Below are 23,848 nucleotides of genomic sequence, written 5' to 3'. Positions count from 1 at the left end.
CAGATCTGTTGTATAAATACCTACGCTAACGTAAAAGATGAAATATTGTTTTGGTTTGTTACAGAAATTTAGATTTATAAGGAAGTAGTAGAAATAGATGGGTATTATACTAGTATATAAAAATAAAGTTATAAATTGATGTTATATTAATTTAATATTTTGTTTGGTTTTTCAAAAACTCGCCAGCCGTCCTAAACAATAATTTGATCATACTATGAAATATTGCCACTAGACAATATAGATTAGAGTAACTAGACGTCCCGTTTAAAACGGGATTGTTCTTTTTTTAGTTTTTTGACCATCATGTCCAGTTGTCCAGACCAACTTAAAAAGGGACGCTTTTTATCCCGTTTTTAGAAGATGGTCCCGTTTTAATCCCGATATTCTATATTATTACAATGGTGGATAAATATAACAAAATATAATAGTATAATATTGTGGTTAAACAGGGGGGTGGGATTTTACTTGGTTATTGGAACTGTTGGAATTGCTGAGGCAAGCGTTATACATACATTTACAGTATTTAAAATGTGATAAATTGTGTAAAGACTGTGTGAATAAATGTCAACTAATAATCCATATGATTTGGTCAAAAAAATATTAATAAATGATTTGTTATTACCGTTTGAATTGGTGTCTTAAGAAGCATCTACTAACTTGGTAAATTATGAATTTAACTAAACTTCTGTCTTCTAGCTAGTACAACGGGCATTGGCTCCAGTTAATCGATCTTTTTTTGCGTTGAAATTAATAAAATCCTATCATCATCAAATTCATGAGCCTGGAAGATTTTATTCTTTATCAACTAAAAACAACTCTTACATAACAAAAATCAAGAATCTTATGATAAACTTATAAACAGATTAGCCAAACAGGAATGGAAAGTGAATTTCATTTGTTATTAATTTTTGTGTAGGTAGGTAAATAAAATATGTGTTGTTCATAAGAATTAAAATTTTTTTTAACGATTATCCAACATAAATTAACACTATTCTGACACTTATTGATGTTAGCAGCGAGCCTGTATAATTTGTTTAAATTATGTAACAACATTGGTGGGAAAAAAATGAATATTTTGCGTGACGGTCGACGGAGATGGTGTGATTTATTGGTCTAAGCCAACCTTTAACCTCTACAAAGCGTGATTAAAAATGATCGTGCTACACTAATTTAATTATTCTCCCAGTTAATTTTTAAGATAATTGAAATAAAAATGTTTTTCAAAATATAGGTAATATAATAATATGAGGAAGTGAAAAGTCAAAAGTCAAATTTTTACAACTTCTAAATATAGTGATTTACTGATTTATTATTAAGCTGTTACTTCTCTTACTTTCAAAATGTAATTATCGTAAAACACGTTCAATATTAAGAAGAATTTTAAAAGGAAATGGGGAAATTGAAAGGAAATCGGATTTAAGAGACGTCCAAGTTTTAAGAGAAATGTATTATGAATTTGTTGGAATAATAAGTAAATTAATTGTTTAAATAATGAATTCATTTTAAAGTGTTTAGTGGAGTATATACTAATCAATTATTTTATTTTATTTTATTTATATACACCAATCAGCTTTTACGAAAGACAGATACCAACCATGGGTGGGATAAACCATGTAATTATATACACTTTTTCTTTTAAACTTTGATAAAGAAGTCGTGACATCATGGTATAATATTGTTTATTATAATTTATCTTAATTTTCAGTTAATTTGTTATTAGACATTTTGAAATATAACTCTGTACAATTTTAAATAAAGCTATACAGATCACTTAAACATATTTACATATCCCATCCACTTAATGTTCAGATAAAATAACTTTTTCGTTGGCTATTATTTCTAAATATTTAGTGTCGATTATTTTCATTGACGCGGTAAATTTCCAAATAAAAAGTAAATATTATGTTAACTGATACCGTTTATGTATAAGTATTAAAATCGCATACCAACGCCCCTTGTCAATACACTGCTGTCAATATATATTACACAATTTTGACATGTATAATAGCAGCACATTTTGACAGATATCAGCAGTTATTGGTGTGCATCAACAGGTAGCAACAGGCATGAACGAAAATCGACGGATAATGACAAAACTATGGGCCGTGTAAATTATATTGGACATTTATTTTTGAACCACTTCACATAATATTATGTTTATCCTGATGGTGTAATTTGTTAAGTTTTTCTAAGTATGGGAAAGCCGACAGCAATTAACTTCAGCGTATACATATTAAAGTAGGTAAATTGCAATATAATAATACGCATTACGATGAAAACGTGATCTACCCGTGAATAATTATTTATTATTATTATAATTTCGATTAAATTCCAAAATTGAATAATATTGTGTTTTAAAATCATTATTTTAATGCGTGTATTGTGATGAAAAGTAACGCCAGAAGTTTTCTACATGGGTGTAAATTGAATTTTGGTCGGTAGAACATAATATATACTCATAAAGAGCCTTTTTAGCATTATTTTATATGAGAGTCATTCGATTAACTGCGACTAAGTTTGACGAATGTATTTTATTTTTTTACTAAAATACTTTATATTTTAATTAATGTATTATTGTATTAAATATAATTTAATATTATAAATCCATGCAAACTTATCTGTATTAATAAAATAAAAAGACCGCTTTTATTGACTTTATAACATTTGCTATGAGTAAAATGGCATGAAAGTTAAATAATATACTATGTTACTCACTAGTGCGTAATATTTTAAAACCGTCTAATCATATGTAATTTAAACATTTATATCCAACGATAGCTAAATTTGTATGATTGAACTTTTAATTCAATTATATACATTCATTTGATTCGATCAATTCACTATTGGATTACAAGATTACCTTAAAATATTTACAGGATTCACTGTAATTATTCCCACGGGTATACTAAATATTATGCTCATAATATGATAAACTAGTTAAATTTATAAACACAAAATAAATTGAATAATGTGGTTATAAATTATCGCAGTAATCAGGGCAATTTTAGATTATTTCAGTTATTATTTATTATTTGTTTAATCTGAATAATGACCAATAGCATCAACATTGTTTTCTAGCAACTCCTTTCATACGTAATATAAGTAAATAAAGATCATATATTTACTTATTTACCTATATTTGACCTCACCAAACGACAAAAAATAAAAAAATAAATTAAAGAATGGTTAAATAATCAGTGAGTCTTCCATTCAAATTCTTATGGTTATTAAATCGTTTTTATTTGTTTATTGATTTATTCATTTAAAATTATAACTATAAAATTAAAAGAAAACTACTTCTGTATGTTTATTGTTCTAGAATATAATGTAAATTACGTAAGTTTTAAATTAAATAAATATTAATAATTAGGTTTAATTAAATTTACATTTAAGTAAGTATATATAGGTTCTAAGTCATATTATTATGTTTAAAAAAAAGTTAATTTGGATTAATATATTTTCTATAGACCCAAATTTGAATAATTTTACGAACTGAAATTAGTTTTAGCATCAAAATTATCTGTCTTAAACGTACAATTTCAACTGCAGAAGAAAGTTTTTAAGAATAGTAATTGTCAAACTTTTGATTAGGAAACGATTAGTATTCTCAAACATTCTAATAGTATCAGATGTGAGTCAATACCGACAAATTACCATTTCAATAACTTATGACTTGGTCTTGAATTAAGTTCTTTAAATGCAATTTTCGTAATTGGAGTTTGTAATCATTGGCTTAAAATAAATTTCTATTTCATTAATCATTTTTAAATTAGAATTTATTACTATGATATTTTACCGTAAACTACCTATATGATATTAAAATATATTTGACATATTTAAACAACTGAACCTTTTAAATATATACAATCATATAGTTATAATAATTATTTTATATTAGACAATATCAATAAACAATTTAATGGAATGAACAATTAAAATACATATTTTTAGGTAGATACTAGATACTTACCTCATAATTTGTATCGTTAAAATACAATTCGTAACTTTTTAATTTAGATTTGTTAACTAAGTTTTGTTTTTAACATGATAGTTTTACACTGCGGAACACCGGTTAATCTCGATCATTAAAACAAATCGTAGTAAAATTGACCATAGTATCAATTTTTAAAGAACATTCTTTGAAAATTAGGTATTATTAAACGATAATTATATAATTATCAAAGAAATATTCGTGTAACCATTATAATAAACGGTATACAATTATAATCATTATTTTTGCGTAAGTAAATTAGTGTAGTTTTCGTGAGTTTCATATTTCATTCAAATTATTTAATTATATTTTTTCATGATTCTTACTTAAACACTTTACGATGTTTTGTATGACTTAAGTATTTGTTTTTAATAGTTTTAAATATTTTATTTTAAATAGATTAATAGTGTGGTTTCCATTTTTTTTAAAAATTCCTCTGGAGTATTACAATTTTATTATATTATTATATTAATACTATTTATAATTAAACTAATTGAAATATCTTGTTTGGCGTTTATTACCTACACTTGTCAATTGATATATGGTCTTAAATAAAAATCAAAAAATATGAATTTACCATAGTTTTATTTTTTTCTGAGGATAAACATAAACAACAAATTAAAAGATCATCAATTATTAAAATTTATAATAGTCAATGTGAATGTATATTTTTCAGTATTTATTAAGTACATTAACTAACACTCACCTGTTCTAGAGATATCAGTCAACTGAAGATTTGTATTCAAATGCTTGAATACTGTTGCTATCCGAATACAAATATAACAAAATTGCAGGTCTATGGTAAACAAACATATCCTTGAAACTGCCTAAAAAGTTTATGTCCACAATGAAACTATATGTAAATGTTGCACAGCACATTTTTATTATTACCTCTAAGAAAGGCCAGTGATAGTTGGACAAACTGTATAATGGGTAGTCGAAAAGAACTTCAAAAACCATTATTATGATACCCACGTAGGTTATAATCAAAGTAACCGATACCGCTTCTCGTGTTAATAGTAAAACAATAAAAATATATTCACACAAGTCTTATACATAGAATCGTTAAATTAGTTAATTTAAGTAGGTACATCGAGTTTATGACAAAAATAACACTTAATTTGATCCTTCAAAATTATAGCTCAATAATTGAACAGTTCTATGATTTGTGGAAAAAATGAATATCCCAAGTTCAATATATTTTGTAATCAGCAAATTAAATAGATATATTTTAAAGTATTTTTTAATTTTAATTTTTAAAAATTGCCAATTTTCTAGGAAAACTTATCAAGTTTAAAAAAAAAATGGCACAAAAATGTTTATAACAAATTTATACGTATACAAATGTATCGGAATCATGGATATCACATATGATTCACTATCACTTATCAGGCACATCACTTAGCTATGCTAAAATATTAAACAACGTGACCCATAACGTAAGCATTAGATTTTGCTTACAATATCATATTTATATTCAAATTTGGGTGATTAAATTACCTAACTTTACTATCTATTTTGTTATAACTTTAAAGTTTAAGGTATTTAACATTAAAACTATAATATTATACAATATAGACATATAGTTTTGTAACGTTAGACACCGGTACCTACTGTTACAGTAAAATTAGTAAATATTTGATGTTATTAGAACTTTTTTTCCATTTTATAAGTATACTGTATGTATGATAAATATGCAAGTGACTATTTAATATTTTAATGAAACTAAAAATTACTGAACTATAAATAGAAGCAGATTTAGTTTATTTTTTAAATCATATTATAACATGTTTTATTAAAAACGTAAAAATTATCTAAAATTTATTAAAATGATCAGTGATACAACACTTTATTGTTAGTCAATAAATTATTATCTATAATAATTATTATAGGCTTTTAAATAAATAAAGGTATACTTTTTATACCTATGCAAACTTAATGAATCTTGTAAAACGAATTTATTAAGTATTATATAATGCAATATTTAGTAATCATTTATCGTTCAGTATATATAAAATTAGGTAATTAATTTCACTGATTATAATTTTTTTTTTGAAAATGAATGATTAAGTTATTAAATCACTATAATGTTTGAATGAATTTAATGATAAAACATTTTAATACAAATATAATATTGTGTAAATATGATTTTATGAAATATTATTATAATGTAATATAAGATACAATATCAATAAGCATTACACATTTAAATATAAATTCTGATAAAATATAGTCATAATTTTAATATTATATACCTAATAACTACAAACAAGTTTGTACTTTGTAGTATCATTAGACAAAAAGTAAGAATTAAATAAATTTTCCAAGTACAAATATACAATAATTAGTTCGGTTTGTTGTTGTTTCAAACAATGACTAGTCGAGTTTAGAATGTTTATTTGTATTTAATGGTTAAAACTTATTAGTATTAGGAGCAATAGTTCTAAACCGCAAGATGACTATAATACAACTAATTTAATTAGGAAATTGTATTTTATTATACTATTCGAACAAACAATAAGGTATGAATAACACTTTCTTATATATATATATATTATATGTATACGTACGAGTATATATATATATTTCTTACATTAACTTAACTATAAATGTGAAACAACAAAAAACAAATATTTTATAAAGATTTATTATAAGTTATGATTTAACGTTTGTGCCCACAATATGCTTCTAAACATTTTGTTTTTATAAGATAAAGCAAGTAGCGTGAGCATGAAAGTTGATTCGCGTGTACAAAAATTAAATTTGTGTCTTCCCTGTAGGAAAAAATATAGACCTGAGCTTATTATATTATATGTTACAACAAATACGAGAGAGAACAGTTTGTGATAGAATAGGGTATTCAAGCATATTATGAAAAATATACGAGAAAAAATGGTAAATGGTTTTAGAAGAAAATGAATAATTAAGATTGGTATTATTTCGTTGAAAAATAAAACTAGGAAATAAAATATATACCTAATTATGAGAAAAAATAAAAAAAATATATACAAGTATGTGGGAATGTAGGTAAAGTTTAATATTAGGTTTTTGAAAAATCAAATTTTATAGAATTGAAATAATTTTCTTATTATGTATACTTATTGTATTATTGTATGATTAGAAAAAACGATTTTCATTAAAAATTAATTATTATATTATAATATTATATAGAATGTTTCTATTGTAAATTTACATTTTATTTTAAATTTTAGCTACAATTTTTTTTTATTGTATAAAAATTTTAAGAATAAACCTGTTTTTATTATTCAACAATCAGTATAACGATCAATATGGTTGAAATTATATAATTCTAAACCGATGGCTCGTTAAATGCATGATAATATCAATGGAAGCTATATTTTTTCTAATAAATTAAATAATTTAATCATATATTGTGTGCATATTACATTATATTGTGTTTTATATATAATATTAATTAATTATAGCAATGACACTGGTCCGCCAATCACTCAACATTTAATCGTAATAAAAATGCATTTTATATAAATGTATTAATATTAAAATATGTTAATGGGCATTGTCTGCATTTTATATTAAAGTTCTTAAAAATGAAATTACATTTTCTAGTCACTTAAATCGAATGTTCTCTGAATAGAAGATGTAACTTACATATTTTTAACTATTTGTAACTAATGGGGTCGCTTTAGATTTAGTTTATAATTTCAAATTGTCAATAATGCAATAAATTTATTAAGTGATTTATTAAGATAATTAAGTCTTCCTTTTATTATATTATAATTTGAAACAATAATTGTGTGCAAACTCATTTAAGAAAATAAAAATATGCCATCCTAGTGTCTCATTGTGTATTTAATCAGTATATATTGAATTACCATGAAAATTCCCATTATGTATAATTTTAAAAAAATATTATGAAATTAAAAAATATTGTATAATCCTCTACACGGGACATAAAAATAAATGTGCTTTAAAAAATATCTAAATAGAGAGTAATATTGTTTGAAAATTAATAGAAAAAAGTACATTTTTAATTAAATTATTTATTTTACCTTTAATGTTCAGTCGTTTTTCAATCGATTTTAAATCATTAAAAATATTCAGTATTTCAGTAGATTTGAAAGCTTGGATTATCATTATGATTGATTTTATAATTTTGGATATAGAAGATACAATTGTTGCTTTTCGATTATTCAATTCATGCTGAAACAACGGAATATATTTTAATACTATTATGTGTATTGCTTTCAAAGGGTAATTGTATAAAAAAACATACACCAATTTCAGTTTTAGATCTGTATAGTTTAACAGGATCAGGATCCAAGTATAGCATTACAGTTATCCAGAAGATAGTCGTACAAAACTTCCAATAACTCAAAGGTTTCAAGGTCTGAAATGGAATTAGTCATTTAGACAGTGGTAAAATCTGACATTTTTAAATGGAAGGGGGTGACAGAGAATGATGTTAAAATAATAATATTTAAATCTAAGTTGTATTCAAAAATGTTTATTATATCATTAATACCAATATTCTTATCATATAATAATATCTATTTTTTTTGTTGGTATTTGTGCCTCGTTCATGACCTCTCCAGGAGTTAAAGTTCAACAGGAAAAAATAATTTGTTAATTATTTCCATTGTTTTTTGTTATTTAAAAATATAACATTTAAATAATAGTAAAATGTTAAAGTTATCTGAACATCAAATGAAAGTTAACCAAATTTAAATTAATAATAATGCAGTAGCTTGATAATTAAAAATGGTACAACATATGTCTATAAACTAGTCTGCTTATATTGATTACATTTACTTTAATATAGATAGGTAATGAAAATAACACAATAAGGCGAGTCTGAAACCTTCTCTCCCCACGCACTCTCATACATATACCTACTCTATGTGACAGGTATGTAAAATGAAAATAATAATGTATTGGTAATAAGTAATAACTAATAATATTATAATTTTACGTTAATGTATCATTTTAGTTAATTATCATTAACGTGCATCGGATTAAGCATGAACATAAATTGCATAGTCTAAAGATTTGTCAGGGTCTGATGAATCTTATACAGTTATACTTAAAGGCATTACATCCCTACAATGAAACCCACAATAACTTAGTAAAATTTCAACTGTTGAGATATGTAAATGTTTAAAATATTATATTAATTGTGATAATTTTATCAATTTATTAGGGCAATGTAACAACAGGACTATATACAAAAACCGGTCATTTCTTTCACTTCAACGCATAATATCGGTGTTAATTCAAGTAATAAATTACTATAAATTAGAATATTTTGAATTATAAATGATAGAACTTTCAAATTGTTTAAATTTAAATTTAATTTATTAGAATCACTAAAATGTACTAAGGTTACTGTTTATAACACACAAGATACGGATGTAGGTAGATGCATTTAGTTTTTTCAATCGCGAAAATTACTCAAATACATTTTGTTATAACTTTACTTGCTATGTTATACTTCTCTAACTGAAATATGTCGAAGATTTTTCCAAAGCTAAGAGAAATTACTGAGAATGTTGGAAAATTTCTTATTAAAAGAAAATCATTTCTTCTTTATATATGAAACTATTGAAGCTATTTAATACAATAAAAAATGTCAACAAAAAAGAAACATCGTTAATCAATACACTCCCTTTCTTCACTCTTATTTTAAAATTACGCTGTAGGTATAATGTATAAGTTGATGAAAAGTCAATACGAGTGATACTTAGAATGCCACTTCCTATTCAAGACTTTATATCGTATGAAAAAAATAAGGACTTGTCCTAAAAGAATTGATTGGAAGAAAATGACCGTAAGACAATATTCTAAAGCATTTACAATTTACATAACGCTTTTAAAATGTATTCTATACGACCTGTCGCATATATTACACATAATACAATAATATATAATGTTTTATGTACGAACAATGTTTTACTTTTTTTTTAAAGAATTTAATCACATTAATAAGACATAAAATACAATACAGATCACTCTTAGAAATGAAATTACTTTTTATTGAAAAAAAAGTTGTTTAATAATTATTAGTTGCTGAAAATTATTCGACAATCTACAATATATTATACTTGTTTAATGTTATATTTTACAATTAAGTATTATACAATAATAATAATAAACAACAACACCCATTAATAATCTTTTTTGGCTAAAATTACAGCAACCAAATTATTGTGAACGAACAAGACGAGCAGTGTCATGTTTTTGATTGTTTTGCGAACAATAAGCGATAATATATTATAACATAATATTCATACCATATATAATATATAGGTATATTATTTTATAATTATTATAATTTGTATCGCGTCGTTGCGCTTTTATACTGGCTGTACGAGTGGTCTACGAAGCGGAAACGGTTTTCGCGCAAAACAAATTGACGTCTGTTGGCGGAATCGCGTATTTCAGCTCGAGTCGCGTAGGCGTTTTTTTCCACCGAGTTTTCGTAGCTCGATTTCCACACGGGACAGCAGGTAGTATGTGTGTGCACTTACACACACGGGCCGATCAAGTGCACCGAACTGTTGGAAATACGATTTGTCCGCGGGGTGCGCCGTCCAAAGTAGTTGTACACAGTGGCACAGTGCACGTACAGTGAACAGCAACGTCGTAAAGGGTTTTGACATGTTTCAACATAAAACAAAACACTATTTTTCCCCGTACACGCACCCATGCACCGCACCCACACACTCTCGCGCACGCGCACCAGCCACCTATAACTACTGACGCTGACGTATACGGACTCGACACCTTCCATTTTGCCATATCCATCGTGTTTATCACCGGTAACGACGTGCGATTTAAAACACGTGCAGCAGACTTCCCGTTCACTCGGAAAACCGATTGTTCGTGTTATGAACAGGATAAAAAAAAAAAAATAGAAAAATAGAAAAAAATTACGATGTAGCTATATAACATGGTAATGACGATAATGGGAACGCGTTGTTGTCACATATTATGTGTAGGTACCGAGTGACGGCAAAGTGATATTATCAAGTAGGTATAGTTAATAAGATCAATTTTAAATGTCCGTTCAGAATTTATAGAAGCATAATAATATGTTAAGTTCATCAAGAGATGAATATGCATTGAGTATATTTGTATGTATAAGACGTCCGGGATGCACGATGACAAACACTTTGAAAACATATTATAAATGTTTGACGGGTATAAAATAATACAATCATAGTTAAGTTAAACGTTGAATTTTAATCCATCTTATCGTGCTTTGAATACCTATAATATCTAATATTTGCGGGTTATCGAAATTTGTTTGTTGGACAAACTGCTGGCAATGTAATATTTAGTATATAAATCACGTCTTCATTTTTAATACAATAAACGTAAAAAAAAAATGAAAATCTCCAGGCGTGAATTGTTCAAAAGTCAATACCTGCAAGATGAAACTAAATAAATTCACAATAAAGAAAAATATTATATAAGCAATAATATGAAATACGTGAAGCATCGGTACCTAAGTTATATTTTGACTTATTTTTTTTAGTAAGTATACGTTCAGAAATTATTAAAATAAAATATATATTTTTATTAAGTTCCAGTATTTTCAGAAGTTTTCTGGTAACAACTAAAACGTTTGAGTATAAGTTTGAACAACGTGTTGAAAAAATTATAGTTGGACTTCTATATAATATCATATACGGAACATATTATTATATATAATTTAACAGTGTTAGTTTTTAAAATATTACTTTATTAATAATCCATGAAACTTTGTGTATTTAGGTAATATGTCATAATCTTTTGGTAAATATTTCTTTAAAATTATATTTTTATTACCGATTTGCTTGTTAATATTGTACAGAAGTATAATACACTGATACTATCCCTGGTAAATCCGTCTTGTATTGTAATAATTGTCACCGATCGTCATGTATCTAATTTTAATTTCAATATTAAGTTTAGGAGATTCACTTTGTTCAAAATTCTTTTGAAATATGATTTTTTTTAAATGTTAAACGCACATTTTCACATTTTTTTTTTATACATTTTATGTATACTATTTGAAGTACTTGCATATTATTTACTATATAATTTTATGTTATAGGTTAATATGTCTACATTTTTGCAAAAAGGAAACATGTATTCACTTTTTTTTTTTAATTAATTTACTAAGATTTTTTTAGAAGTAACTTATATTTTTTAACCAAATATAGTTTTAAAATTGTTAATACCTACCTAATTAATGAATATTGAATAAACCTGAAACAACTAATTATATTTTTAGGCAAACATTAAAATCAATCCTCTTAGCTAAACTTCATTAATATTTATAAATAATAAAATATTGATTTAATGTTTGATGTTTGAAAATAAACACAGTATTCCACTTAAAATAAAGAAAAGTGGTTGCTGTATAAAAAAAATATAACATTATCCTAAAAAATTTAAAAAAAATAATATTTGCTTTTCTGTAAATGTACCTAAAATAAGTTGAATAATAAAAGAATTTGTATATTAGAAACGAGTAAATTAGGTAAAAAAAATATGACTACCTAACTATAAAATACGGTACGAAAAATGTCAGCCAATAATCAACAAGAAAATATTGGTTAACAGACTAAATACAAATAAAACCTAAATATGGTAATGCTGATGCAAATGTCCTCATCAAATTTAAATCAAATATTTATTTTGAATATTGTTTTGATATTTTTTTTTTATTAGACTTTAATAATTACTAAATAGTAAATACTTTGAGAAATATACTTACTTTATATAATTTTGCAGTATCCATCGACGGAAACGTACCAAAAACTGATGATATTTTTAAAATCCACTCTACTCTGGTAGGCATTTCTTATAAAAATGAAGTCCATGAAATAATATTCAAAGCAGTACACAACGTATTATGCAAATATTCAAATTTCATATCACAATGGCCAGGTAAATTAATAAAAACATTTATATTATTTTTGTAAAATCAATCATGTCAGCCATGTTTCCCATTAATATTAATTGATTTGTTAAAAAAACAGTATTACTTTTAAGCTCATTTCGTTACAAATTTAAGGTCGATGTATTTTCACTCCACAAAAACTGTTTTGATAGTTATTTTTTTAATAAATCATTATTTTCGTAAATCATAACACGACGCAAAAAAATTAAAATGTTAACCTTAAAGATGGCATTTGCAAATTAATTGTAAGTCCCGACTACCATACAAGATTTATACCCAACAAAAATCGTATTAATTATAGTAAACTCATTATTTATTTCTCTGATACACAAGAAAAACAATATCTTAAAATGTTATGACAGACATTGCCATAAAAATGTTTAATCACATTAATATTTAGCTATGTAAAAAAATATTCGATTCATTATCATTGTGAATATTTGCTTATTAGAAAAAAATAACAAATTAACATTAGACGTATTAATTTAAATGTCGTCCTCATTGCATTTTACTATTTAAGGAAAGCGTAAATTGTAGTAACATACCACCCTTATCTGCGTAATGTAGAAGCCCGTGAATTTTGTTTCAGGGGATGATTAATAAAGGATTGACCAATGTCAGATGATTAAACGAAGGTAAAAACTTACCAGACTAGATTTGAACCAACGACTATCGTTCATGACTTATTTACCCAATGAACCCGCAATGCCGTGTCAAACCGAAGCGTTTGATAATCTTTTTTTTTTGCATTAAAAATTGATATTTAATGGTCTTGTAGTAATTATTATTTATTAGACATTTTAGCTGATTGTATATCGAGTTTTGGTGAAAAAATAAGGATATTATTATTTTTTATATAGACAAGTCAAAATCATGGTAACTATACTCCATAGAAAAATAAAATTGCATTTGTCGACTGTGCAAGTTTCAACAATGACATGAGTATTCTTCAATGTTGAAAAGAGGGGAAAGGCTTAATAATACAGAGGTTACACGCTATACGGTGTAATATCCTTTGAGTGTGAATAACAACTAAATAGGGTACAGAGATCACTGAATAACACAATCATAACGTAAAGTCCTATATCATCAATAATATCATCTCAAATTCTCAAATATACTAAACATGTAAGTACTAAGTAAACACTTATTTAGAATTTATATCTACAGCGGATGTGTTTCTAAAATGTCATTCTGTAGCAATCGAATTTCTTGTATAAATATTATAATGCGTTATAATAATCTATACTATTAAAGGAAATATTATTGTTGTGTGTGTGTGTGTAGAAAAGTAAAAAAAAAATATAGGCTCACACAGGTATTTACGAAAAACGAATATTATATTTTTGTATAGAGTTGGTATTGGTTACAGAAAACAAAATAGTTATAGTCAAATATAATATACAGCTGTCAGAATCACCAAAATGACTGTTACAAGTATTTAAAATTATCAAAAATACATTTAACGAAGTTTAAGCAAAGTAAATCCACTGGCAATATTTGATTTGTCAGGGGCAACGCTGCTGTGTAGGTTTAGCTAGTTTAATATAACACTTACGAATAGCCAAGGGCGATATTATAATGTAAAGTTTAAAGTTTTTGTTTATTTCACAATATTTCGATGAAAATCAAAAATTTACTCTCTAGTATAATGAATAATGATTGACGTTATATTAAAATTAAAATTTAGATGTAAAGTGGGAAATGTTTGATAATTTTTGTTTGAAACTTATCAAACAAGTTTTATTCACAACTATAAATGAAAACTAAATGTAATTACGAATAAATTAATAGTATTAGGTTTATTTTAATAATTTTAAAATTTTTTTTTTTATAGAGCTAACTACGCATATGCATACAAAATATTACATATTTTGTTTCGGGGACCTTATTTTCTTAGTCATTTAACAAAAAGGTAAAATAGACTGAATGTTTCAAGTATTTATAATAGTTTAATTTTTTTAAATATGAGTCCCACACACGTCACAATAAAATATTCGTTTTAAATATTTACTCAAATAAAATTTGTTAAAAAAAAATGAAATATTTTATATTACATTTTAAGACTTAGTACATAAAAAAGTTTAAACTGCCTTCCAAAGCTTCTCATTGAAAGTTTTTAAAAAAAATAATAGAAACTAAAATATTCTTTCTAAATACCTACCAATAATAACCTTGAAATGAGTAACTTCATTGCATTTTTAATATATTTTTTTCTGGGTTGCAAAGGAATTAAGTTGTTTTATTATGATAGGTATAATATTATGTATAGGTACATTATATTTGACATATTAGAAAACATTAAATAAATAATAAATAATATAATATCGGTCAAATAATGATTCGTTTCAAAATTAATGTGTTATATTATGAGTGTTGTTTTTCACAAAATATGGCTAACCGTCATGAGACCTAATTCTGAGTCTCAACAATAATTACTAAAACTTGAGTTTTGAGACCCATTTTTGGATCTCACTAAAATAATTTTCAGCTGATACCCATTTTTGGGTCTCCATAATGAGTATTTTCTCATCCGATTTAAAATCTACAGTGTTGCCACTTTCAGTAGGGGTTACAAGTTTGCAAATATGATAATTCGTTTTTTTTTTTAATCAATATTTGTTTAAATTGTCATAACTGTATTTTAGTAAACCTATACAAAAAACCCGTGGCAGTGAAGACAAAATTTGGTGAGACCTAATATTGAGTTTCATGGCGCTCAACGTGTTAAGTACAAATAATTCATGTAAAATAAAAATAAAGGTATAAGATAAATATTGTAAATACGAGTTGCAAATGTCATATTATTAAAAAAATTACTTATTATGTTTAATTTTAATTTTTAATTTTCAATGTTAAAAGTCATACGGAATGTTTATATAACGATGAATACATGAATTGTTTAATAATAATTATATATTATATTCTTTTTACACCTAAATGATCAAATAGCGTGTTTTTTTGCACTTTAATCATCACAATACACCATTATTCACCAGGATACTATGGTAACGATTACTTGCAAAGTTCAAGAACTCGTTATTTAAGGTACACGTAAGTTAGATTTCTTTCTTATTAATATAATTTCTTATTTTTTTATTTATATAATCAATTAACCATAACAACATTATAAAATAAACTGTATTTCACATAAATGCACTAAAATTTGTACGCTCCTACGACCATGATTATAATACACTATTATAGACGTTACAATTTATTGTATTTATGATATTTTGTTCTTGTAATATTTAAACAAATTCAAGTACTTTTGGAATAATCCAACACAACTTGCAAAAAATGTTATTTTTTTTATGGATTAGTTTTTGATTTTAAAATCTTTATGAAACGAAACATAATAACTTAATTTTATACTCCCACGTATTCAGAACTTCACATATAAATTAACTGATATTTAATAATAAAAGTTATTCCACGACGTTTTCAAGCATTTAAAATATAAGAGTGTTTAAAATGATTATCTGCCTATATCCTTGTTTTCCTACTTTAAACAATCCAATTAAAGGTTATTAAAACATTTACTAATTTTATCTATCCTACATACGTAATTATAAAAAATATCCATCCAAACAAACTATACATCACATTTTTTCAAACATTGCTTACACCAACATTTAAACGAGTATAAAGTTAATATACTTACACATTATACATAATAATAGATAACGAGTCAACAGCAACTGCTGATATAATATCTAAACTTTCCGAAAACGATTCCAGAGGGCTGTTTCTAAATAGTTAAACATGTCACCCCCTTCATCTGCTAAAGTCAAAGGAGATTTGTAAATAGCTGAATGTAAATATTAAATTTATCATTACTAATTTGAATGGATTTACAATAGATACTTTGGTTTTCAGACACTGAATGATGTACCTAAATATTATTGACATTATATTGTGATATAATATGAAAATAGTATTACTAATTATAAGCAAAGATGTGGTACCAAATGACAAAGGTACCTAGGTACCAAAAGTGTCTCCAGACAGTAAATACCAAAACATTTCTCGCTCATATCCGATCAGAATCTAAAACCCGGTATAATATTATGATTTAAAATAAATCATGGACATTTTTAATAATAATTTGTTGGTAGATGATACACATAATAATAATATGCTATTGTAATGGATTATTTTTCTTAGGGTCGTTTACATGAACTTATTGAACTTATTAAGTCTTATTATAATATCCATTTCCAATAGTTTCGTGTAAAAGATTACACTAATGTAGGTACAGGTACCCCTATACTTTGTTAATGTGGTTTTCTGTCAAAATCAACTAATACATCTGGTTGAACACATTTATCAACCTTTCAGACTTCAGGTATACGTGACACGTAAGCCGGATGTCGTGTTTTATTTCCTTTTTAGCTTTTCGTAAATATAATATTAAACCATTTTTCCTCACACACACCTCGTACGAAAACACGCGATTTTTCGTGTTGCAAATATAATTCTCATCACATTTTAGGTATTGTATTATAAATTAAATGATAATCAATTTGAACGTAAACCCATCGAGTTAATCGAAATTGATGTAATCGCATGGCACATCATTATTGTAATCCAAACGATCCAAAAACCATAACGTTCGAATAAAAATAAAATACACGTGTATATTATTATACTTGTTAATATTTGAGGGAAAAAAATGTATTATAGCAGGATGTTAGTAAATATTTTGATAACGAAAAATATATACCATCATTCATATATTTTCATGACAATATGAAACAGTTTATTTATAATATAGGCCGTGGGGCCTACAGCTTGTATAGTGTATACTATGGTTATGTCCAATACGCGTATATAATCATAATATACAGAGAGGTTTTTTATTATAAAAAAAGTTATTTTCTCTGCAAAAATGTTTTTGATGAACATTTTTTTTCACATAATTTTGATAACAATTTTATACGTTATCGATATAACTTTTAATATTTTTTCATCAAATTATTTTAACAGATATTTAAGTTATAAAATAATACATGAGGTGGATTGAATGTCATTATAACCTATTATAGTTTAGTACCTACATAGGTGGCGGTCGGATGAAGACAAAAACCCAATTTTACACTAAATCGCCCTGTATTGTTGGTGGAAATCGTAGGGGTGTAATATATGCTAAGCATTCATAATAATAACAATAATAATAATAGGGTAATAAGCTTCTATCTTAATGATAGGGTATTTAAATTGTCTTTAAATTTGTCTTATTATATATTTTCAGTAACGTCAGCTAATATTTAATAAAAATGACATAGAAAAAAGGGCGATTCTGTAAAAAGTATAAGCGCGCGTGATTATTTCGATTTTCAAAAATCAATACATACTTTTAAAAGATGTAAACTACGCACAGTTTTAATATTTTATAACGCTCTTGTATTTTTATCCTCAATTCCAAAAATTTTCCAAAAATTTCTTAACCCATCTATTCACTCTTGATTTTTAAACCACAACCTACTAGATATTTGTAATTTCATAGACAATAGTCCACAGCAGAATACTTTTCTAAAAATTTGTGGATCATTCAGCTAGTAATTTTTACTAACATTCAAACTTTAAAGTTTAAATGAGCCGATTCAATACAAACTTTGCTCGTTGCTCGATAGGCCATAATAAATAAATAAATAATAATAATGATATAAAAATATTCTGAAAATGCCTTATCTGGCCTTACCCTGACAATCGGCACGGCGGGCATAGACGCCGTACGTCCGCGATCCGTGATCGTTGTAGATCTCCGGTTGCCGAACGCCGACGACCGTTGTAGACTCCTCCTGGGCGAACTTCCCGATGGCCTGGCGCGCAGAGACCTGTTTGCGCTGATGCCGCCACCCTGTCTGACCGCGGTCGGTGGCCGGATAGATGAGGACGTGGACGACAACCGCGACGGCGATGGTCTTCGGAATTGGTGTTCTAAGATGCGTTTCTCCTCCAAGACGGCTTCCGGTGGCGGCTCGTCGTCCGGCCGGTAATCGCCCCCATAAAATGGCATCGGTGCGGACGTTGGCCTGTTCAAAGATGAACGATATTTATGAGTATCGATAAAATTCCTGAATGGGCGACTACAACTCCCGCTGACCAATAATAAACGAGAATACTATTTATGATTTGAAATCGTGTCAATATCATTCCAGAGATTTGTTAGATACTTGTATTCTAAACACCAATCCGGGGATCCCTAAGTGTAAATAAAAACCACAATGATTAGATTTGGAATACTATAAGGTATTAAAAAGCGTGTCAGTTTAGAACATCTATTGTTTTCGATGGTTTTCAAAAATATTCGTATTTTTTTACACTATGATTTCTCAAAAAAAAATGTTGAATCACGAAAACATATTATCACTTTATAAGAGAAAAAAAAAATTTAACCTGCCCCAATAGTTATAACTTAATGAAGAACTGGTGGTTTTTATGAGTCAAAGTCCAATCATATATTTTATTGTTCATATTACTTCTATCAAACTAGTAAAAATTCGCTAAACAATGTAATTAATTGTTTCTTTTATTGAAATATTATATATTGATATAAATAGATAATGCAACTATAATAACATTATTGTTTACTTTTTTTAAATTACATAGTTTTTTGCACTCAACTGAGTTATCTGCCATTCTATCTAGATACCTAGTTAATTACCTTACCTTTAAATCATCATAATATTATTAATATATATTCATAAGACATTTTTATTTTTTATAACCAGCAAGTTTTAATTAACTGTTATAACATACCGGGAAAAGTGATGTATTTTAAGAGTTCAACGTGGGTAAAACATGTTTGATCAAAAGTATTTCATCAAAAAAAAAAAAAAAGATTGAGGCTGGTGTGTTTGAATGTGACATTAATGTCTGATAGGAATTCAGATTAAACATTCTAGCGTGTATCGTAATAAATCCCCGAGGACATAACACGTGCACGTTTTAGCTACTTTTTTGAAATTTTATAATCTTCATAAACAATGTCTAAAACGTTGTTACTTGTTAAAGAACAATAATTTATGACATCGGGATTACAAACATTCGTTTTATTCAACATTAATAACAACAAAATTTAAAAATTTAAATAAATTGTAATTGGTTTGACTACTTCTTATATTACGTCTAATATCGGCCAACATTGGTATCCAAGTTAATTTCGATTAGTTTAAAGAAAACATTTTGTCCAAGTCGACTTACAACTGAATAAGAGAGAACGGTAAATTCTCGTGGTTAAAAATTAAAATGTGTAATTTGATAATATTGTTACCTTCATCAATGTAAGGGAAGTTTGTAAACCAACTTATTTGTACTTTGATTATGTAGTGTAGGTACATGCGAAATTATTATTTGATATTACAAAGACGCACCATAACAAATGTGGTTTATTTTGCTAAATATGAAGAATCTTTATATATTAGGATAATTACATCAAAATGTTGATACATATTAGGTGAAGTTTAATTATTTGATACAGTTGTGTAGTTATATTTAACTAAAATAACTATATCAACATAAAAAGAGGGCTATATAAATTTTCATAAAATTATTCTTATTCATCTGATAATAATAATAAATATTATATACCTATATCACATATTTAATTTATAATATTTTTTTTTAAATGAAATAATAATTGTCTGCTAAATATATAAATGTTATTAATGGGTTAATAATCTAATAAATATCTGTATAATTTGTATTAAATATAACTTATATAGTATGGTGAGTTGCTGTTGCCTGATAACTTTTGACTTTATGAGTATACATGTTTTAAATAAATATTACTTCTATACAAGATAAATATAATCTTGTTTTTTAATAATTTCACAATTCAAACTTTCAATGAATATTTAATCATTTATGAGCGTACCCTATACTAACTAAATAAATGATAAAAGAAAAAGTAATTTAGTACTAAACATCTAAACGATATGATACATTCCAACTTCCAATAGAGTAGTATGACCTGTGTCTTTTTCAGTAACCGATATTAGTTTTTTAGATAACAATATAATACAACGATTTAAAATTTTTTTTATCATTAATTAAAATGATATAACAAATACATCAATAACTATCTGGCCAATCACATGTCATCTCATTATTATCCGTATAATTTAAGTCCGGCTTATGATACGACTCCTATCCTAAAAATCTATTTCAAAATAATATTTGGTCCAATTATTCAACAGATCAGCCCCATCCAACTTTGTAATACGGTATAACTAAAAATTATTATAGAGGTATCATACCATATATCTAAGACTTAATAAGAAAATTGTTAGTTACTTATTATTTTAATATATTTCTTTTCATATACTTACTTTTCTATTATCTAGACATTGACATCAAATTAATATTATGTTACTTATTTGTTTCTTATAAAGTATATTAATATAAAGTGTTAATTTATAGATTTAAATTAATTTAATAAAGCATAAAAATGATTTTAAATTTGAGATGTAAAAATTAATAATAATGTGCACATTTAGCAGCACTGCCTACCTAACCGGGAACTTAATTAAATTATTATTATTTATTTTTTTGAATTCTGGCCGGGGGTAGGTATAAATGTATTGATTTTATAATGATGCTTATTTATTTTTAATTTACTTTTAGTGTGTGAACTACACCGAAGAAACTTTTTAGTTTTTACAGTATAAAAAATAAAATAATTATTTTTGACAAAATACTAAATGAGATATTTAAACAAAAATTATAAGCTTTAAAAAAAATTCAACTTGTGTTAGAAACAAAAAAATATAATAAATAATTTCTTAGCAAATAATGAGTAATTATTTATAAACAGTACAATATCATGGTAATTATGAGAAATACTCAAATACACATTAATTCAAATTCATATTCTTATAGAAATATAGGATGTAAGCATAGTCATTTCACCGAAATACAAATATAATAATATTAATATTATCTAGCTTTAAAAAGTAATTGATATTCATCCCAGTATATAATGAACTAAAAAATGATTAAATAAAGTATTAAAAAATGGCACATTCCATAATATTTTAACTAGTGACAAGAAGTTGTAACAAGACCAACAATTAGACATTCATTCTTAACCCACGCATTTCTAATTAGCAAAGATCCAATACCCATATTCACCAAATATCTAGTTGACGTAAACACTTGACATATCATCCAACAATGCTAAATTTTCAAAGACATATGAAATACCTTATCGATTCCAAACAACTTAGAAGAAACTCTGAAAGACAACTGCACAAAAATCCTAGAATTCCTTACTAAAATTAATATTATAAATAACTTACGAATGTACCTTTAACTTGTATATGTCTTAATTTTAAATTTTGTGCTTATATACCATACAGGTACATGATATAACGTATCTACCACAAGACTACTAACATCAGATGTTGAAGCATTATTATTAATAATAAAAAATTAAAATTCTAGTGAAATGTAAAATTGTTACAAGGTAAAATAGGTAGGTAGTATATATTACATTTAAGAAGTTGATTGATGTAAAACAGCACTTTTTGTTGTACTCCTATAATTATTTTTAGACTTACTTGGCATAATAAAGTTATTCATAATTTTCTGGACCATAACACAATCAATTCTTAAAGATAGTTGTAATTTAATCAAAATGCATTAATTATTATTAGTTTGTATCTAGGCTGTAATGAATATTATTTTAGGTTCTGAGCAAAGCGATGAATGTATTGATTTTATAATGAAGTGTGTTTTTTTTTTTGTGTCTGTCATCACCTTTTAGGACAGTAAAAATGCTTGGATTTTCTTCAACAGTAACTTTTCTGATAGGAAAATGAATCTAGTTGGTACTTTACGCGGTAAAAAGTAAAAATTTCCTGGTAGTTTTCAAAAGCGACGTGAAAAACAAAAGAAAAGTTAAGGAAAAACGGGAATTTTTACGCAAAATCTGTTTTCGAGGAAATCGATTTTGGTTTTTAGTGTAACTCTAAAACAAATGATCGTATATACATGAAATTTATATTTCATAGTTTTTTTTTTTTTTTTTTTTTTTTTTTTTTATATTTGCATTTTCTATACACGGTAAAATTTTAAAATCAGTTCGGTCGTTTTCTCCAGCGTCTACACACGTACGTAATGAGTTTCGCTCCGTTATCGCAAATGTTATCGCAACGCTTACGGTCTTAATAATTAAGTATTTCGTCTGAGATACACATATTACACGTTGGTCGAAGTCCACGTCTAATGTCGCGCTTTGCCAAATATGCCGTCCAAACGTAATTTATCCGATTCGTCAATTTCACCCAACGCCTACGACAACAAGTCAAAAAAACAATTTTTTGTTTCACCAAATCGGTTCTCCGTTCTCGCTACGGATGATTCCACTGATAGTGCACTCGAAATGCCCGTTTCAAACAGCTCAAACATTCCAGAAAAACCAACTATCATCGAACATGTTGTGGAGCCGGAGCCTCCCCCACTGTATATTAAAAATATTAACAATTTCTCAGCATTTACAAAAGAACTAGCTAGGATTACCAATCCAAACGCCTTTACGTGTAAGTCAACTTCTCATTATCTGATCGTTCGTCCTTGTGATCGTATCAGTTATAATACAATCATTGAGCACTTAATGGTTACTAACGCCAGTTTCCACACTTTCTTACCTCGTCATCTTCGTACATACAGAATCGTGATCAAAAACCTTCACCACACTACTCTGTGCACTGATATTTCCGCCGCCTTGTTAGACAAAGGACATTCCGCGAAACACGTAATGAATATAAAAAATAAAAACAAGTGCGCCCTCCCAATGTTTTTTGTCGATTTATTTCCCCGAAGTAACAACAAAGATGTCCTTAATATTACGTCTTTACTCAACACCATTGTCGTCATCGAGAAACCTCATAAAACCCGTCGTGGTCCTCCACAATGTCATC

At 26.4% G+C, this 23,848-nt stretch overlaps 1 protein-coding gene across 2 annotated transcripts in view; it reads right to left on the bottom strand.

Annotated features, from left to right (window-relative positions):
• LOC132942352 (GTP-binding protein REM 1-like) overlaps window positions 1-23,848 on the bottom strand; it is a 93,403-nt gene that overhangs the window by 62,981 nt on the left and 6,574 nt on the right. For both annotated transcript variants that reach the window (XM_061010661.1, XM_061010662.1), the window contains exon 2: window positions 18,625-18,958. In XM_061010661.1, the coding sequence (XP_060866644.1) occupies window positions 18,625-18,958 (334 nt within the window). The remainder of the gene's footprint in view (window positions 1-18,624; window positions 18,959-23,848) is intronic.

This window comes from Metopolophium dirhodum, chromosome 4 (assembly GCF_019925205.1).
Source record: "Metopolophium dirhodum isolate CAU chromosome 4, ASM1992520v1, whole genome shotgun sequence".
Lineage (NCBI taxonomy): Eukaryota > Metazoa > Arthropoda > Insecta > Hemiptera > Aphididae > Metopolophium > Metopolophium dirhodum.
The sequence above is the reverse complement of the archived record's forward strand: the minus strand, read 5'-3'. Positions and strand labels throughout refer to the sequence as shown.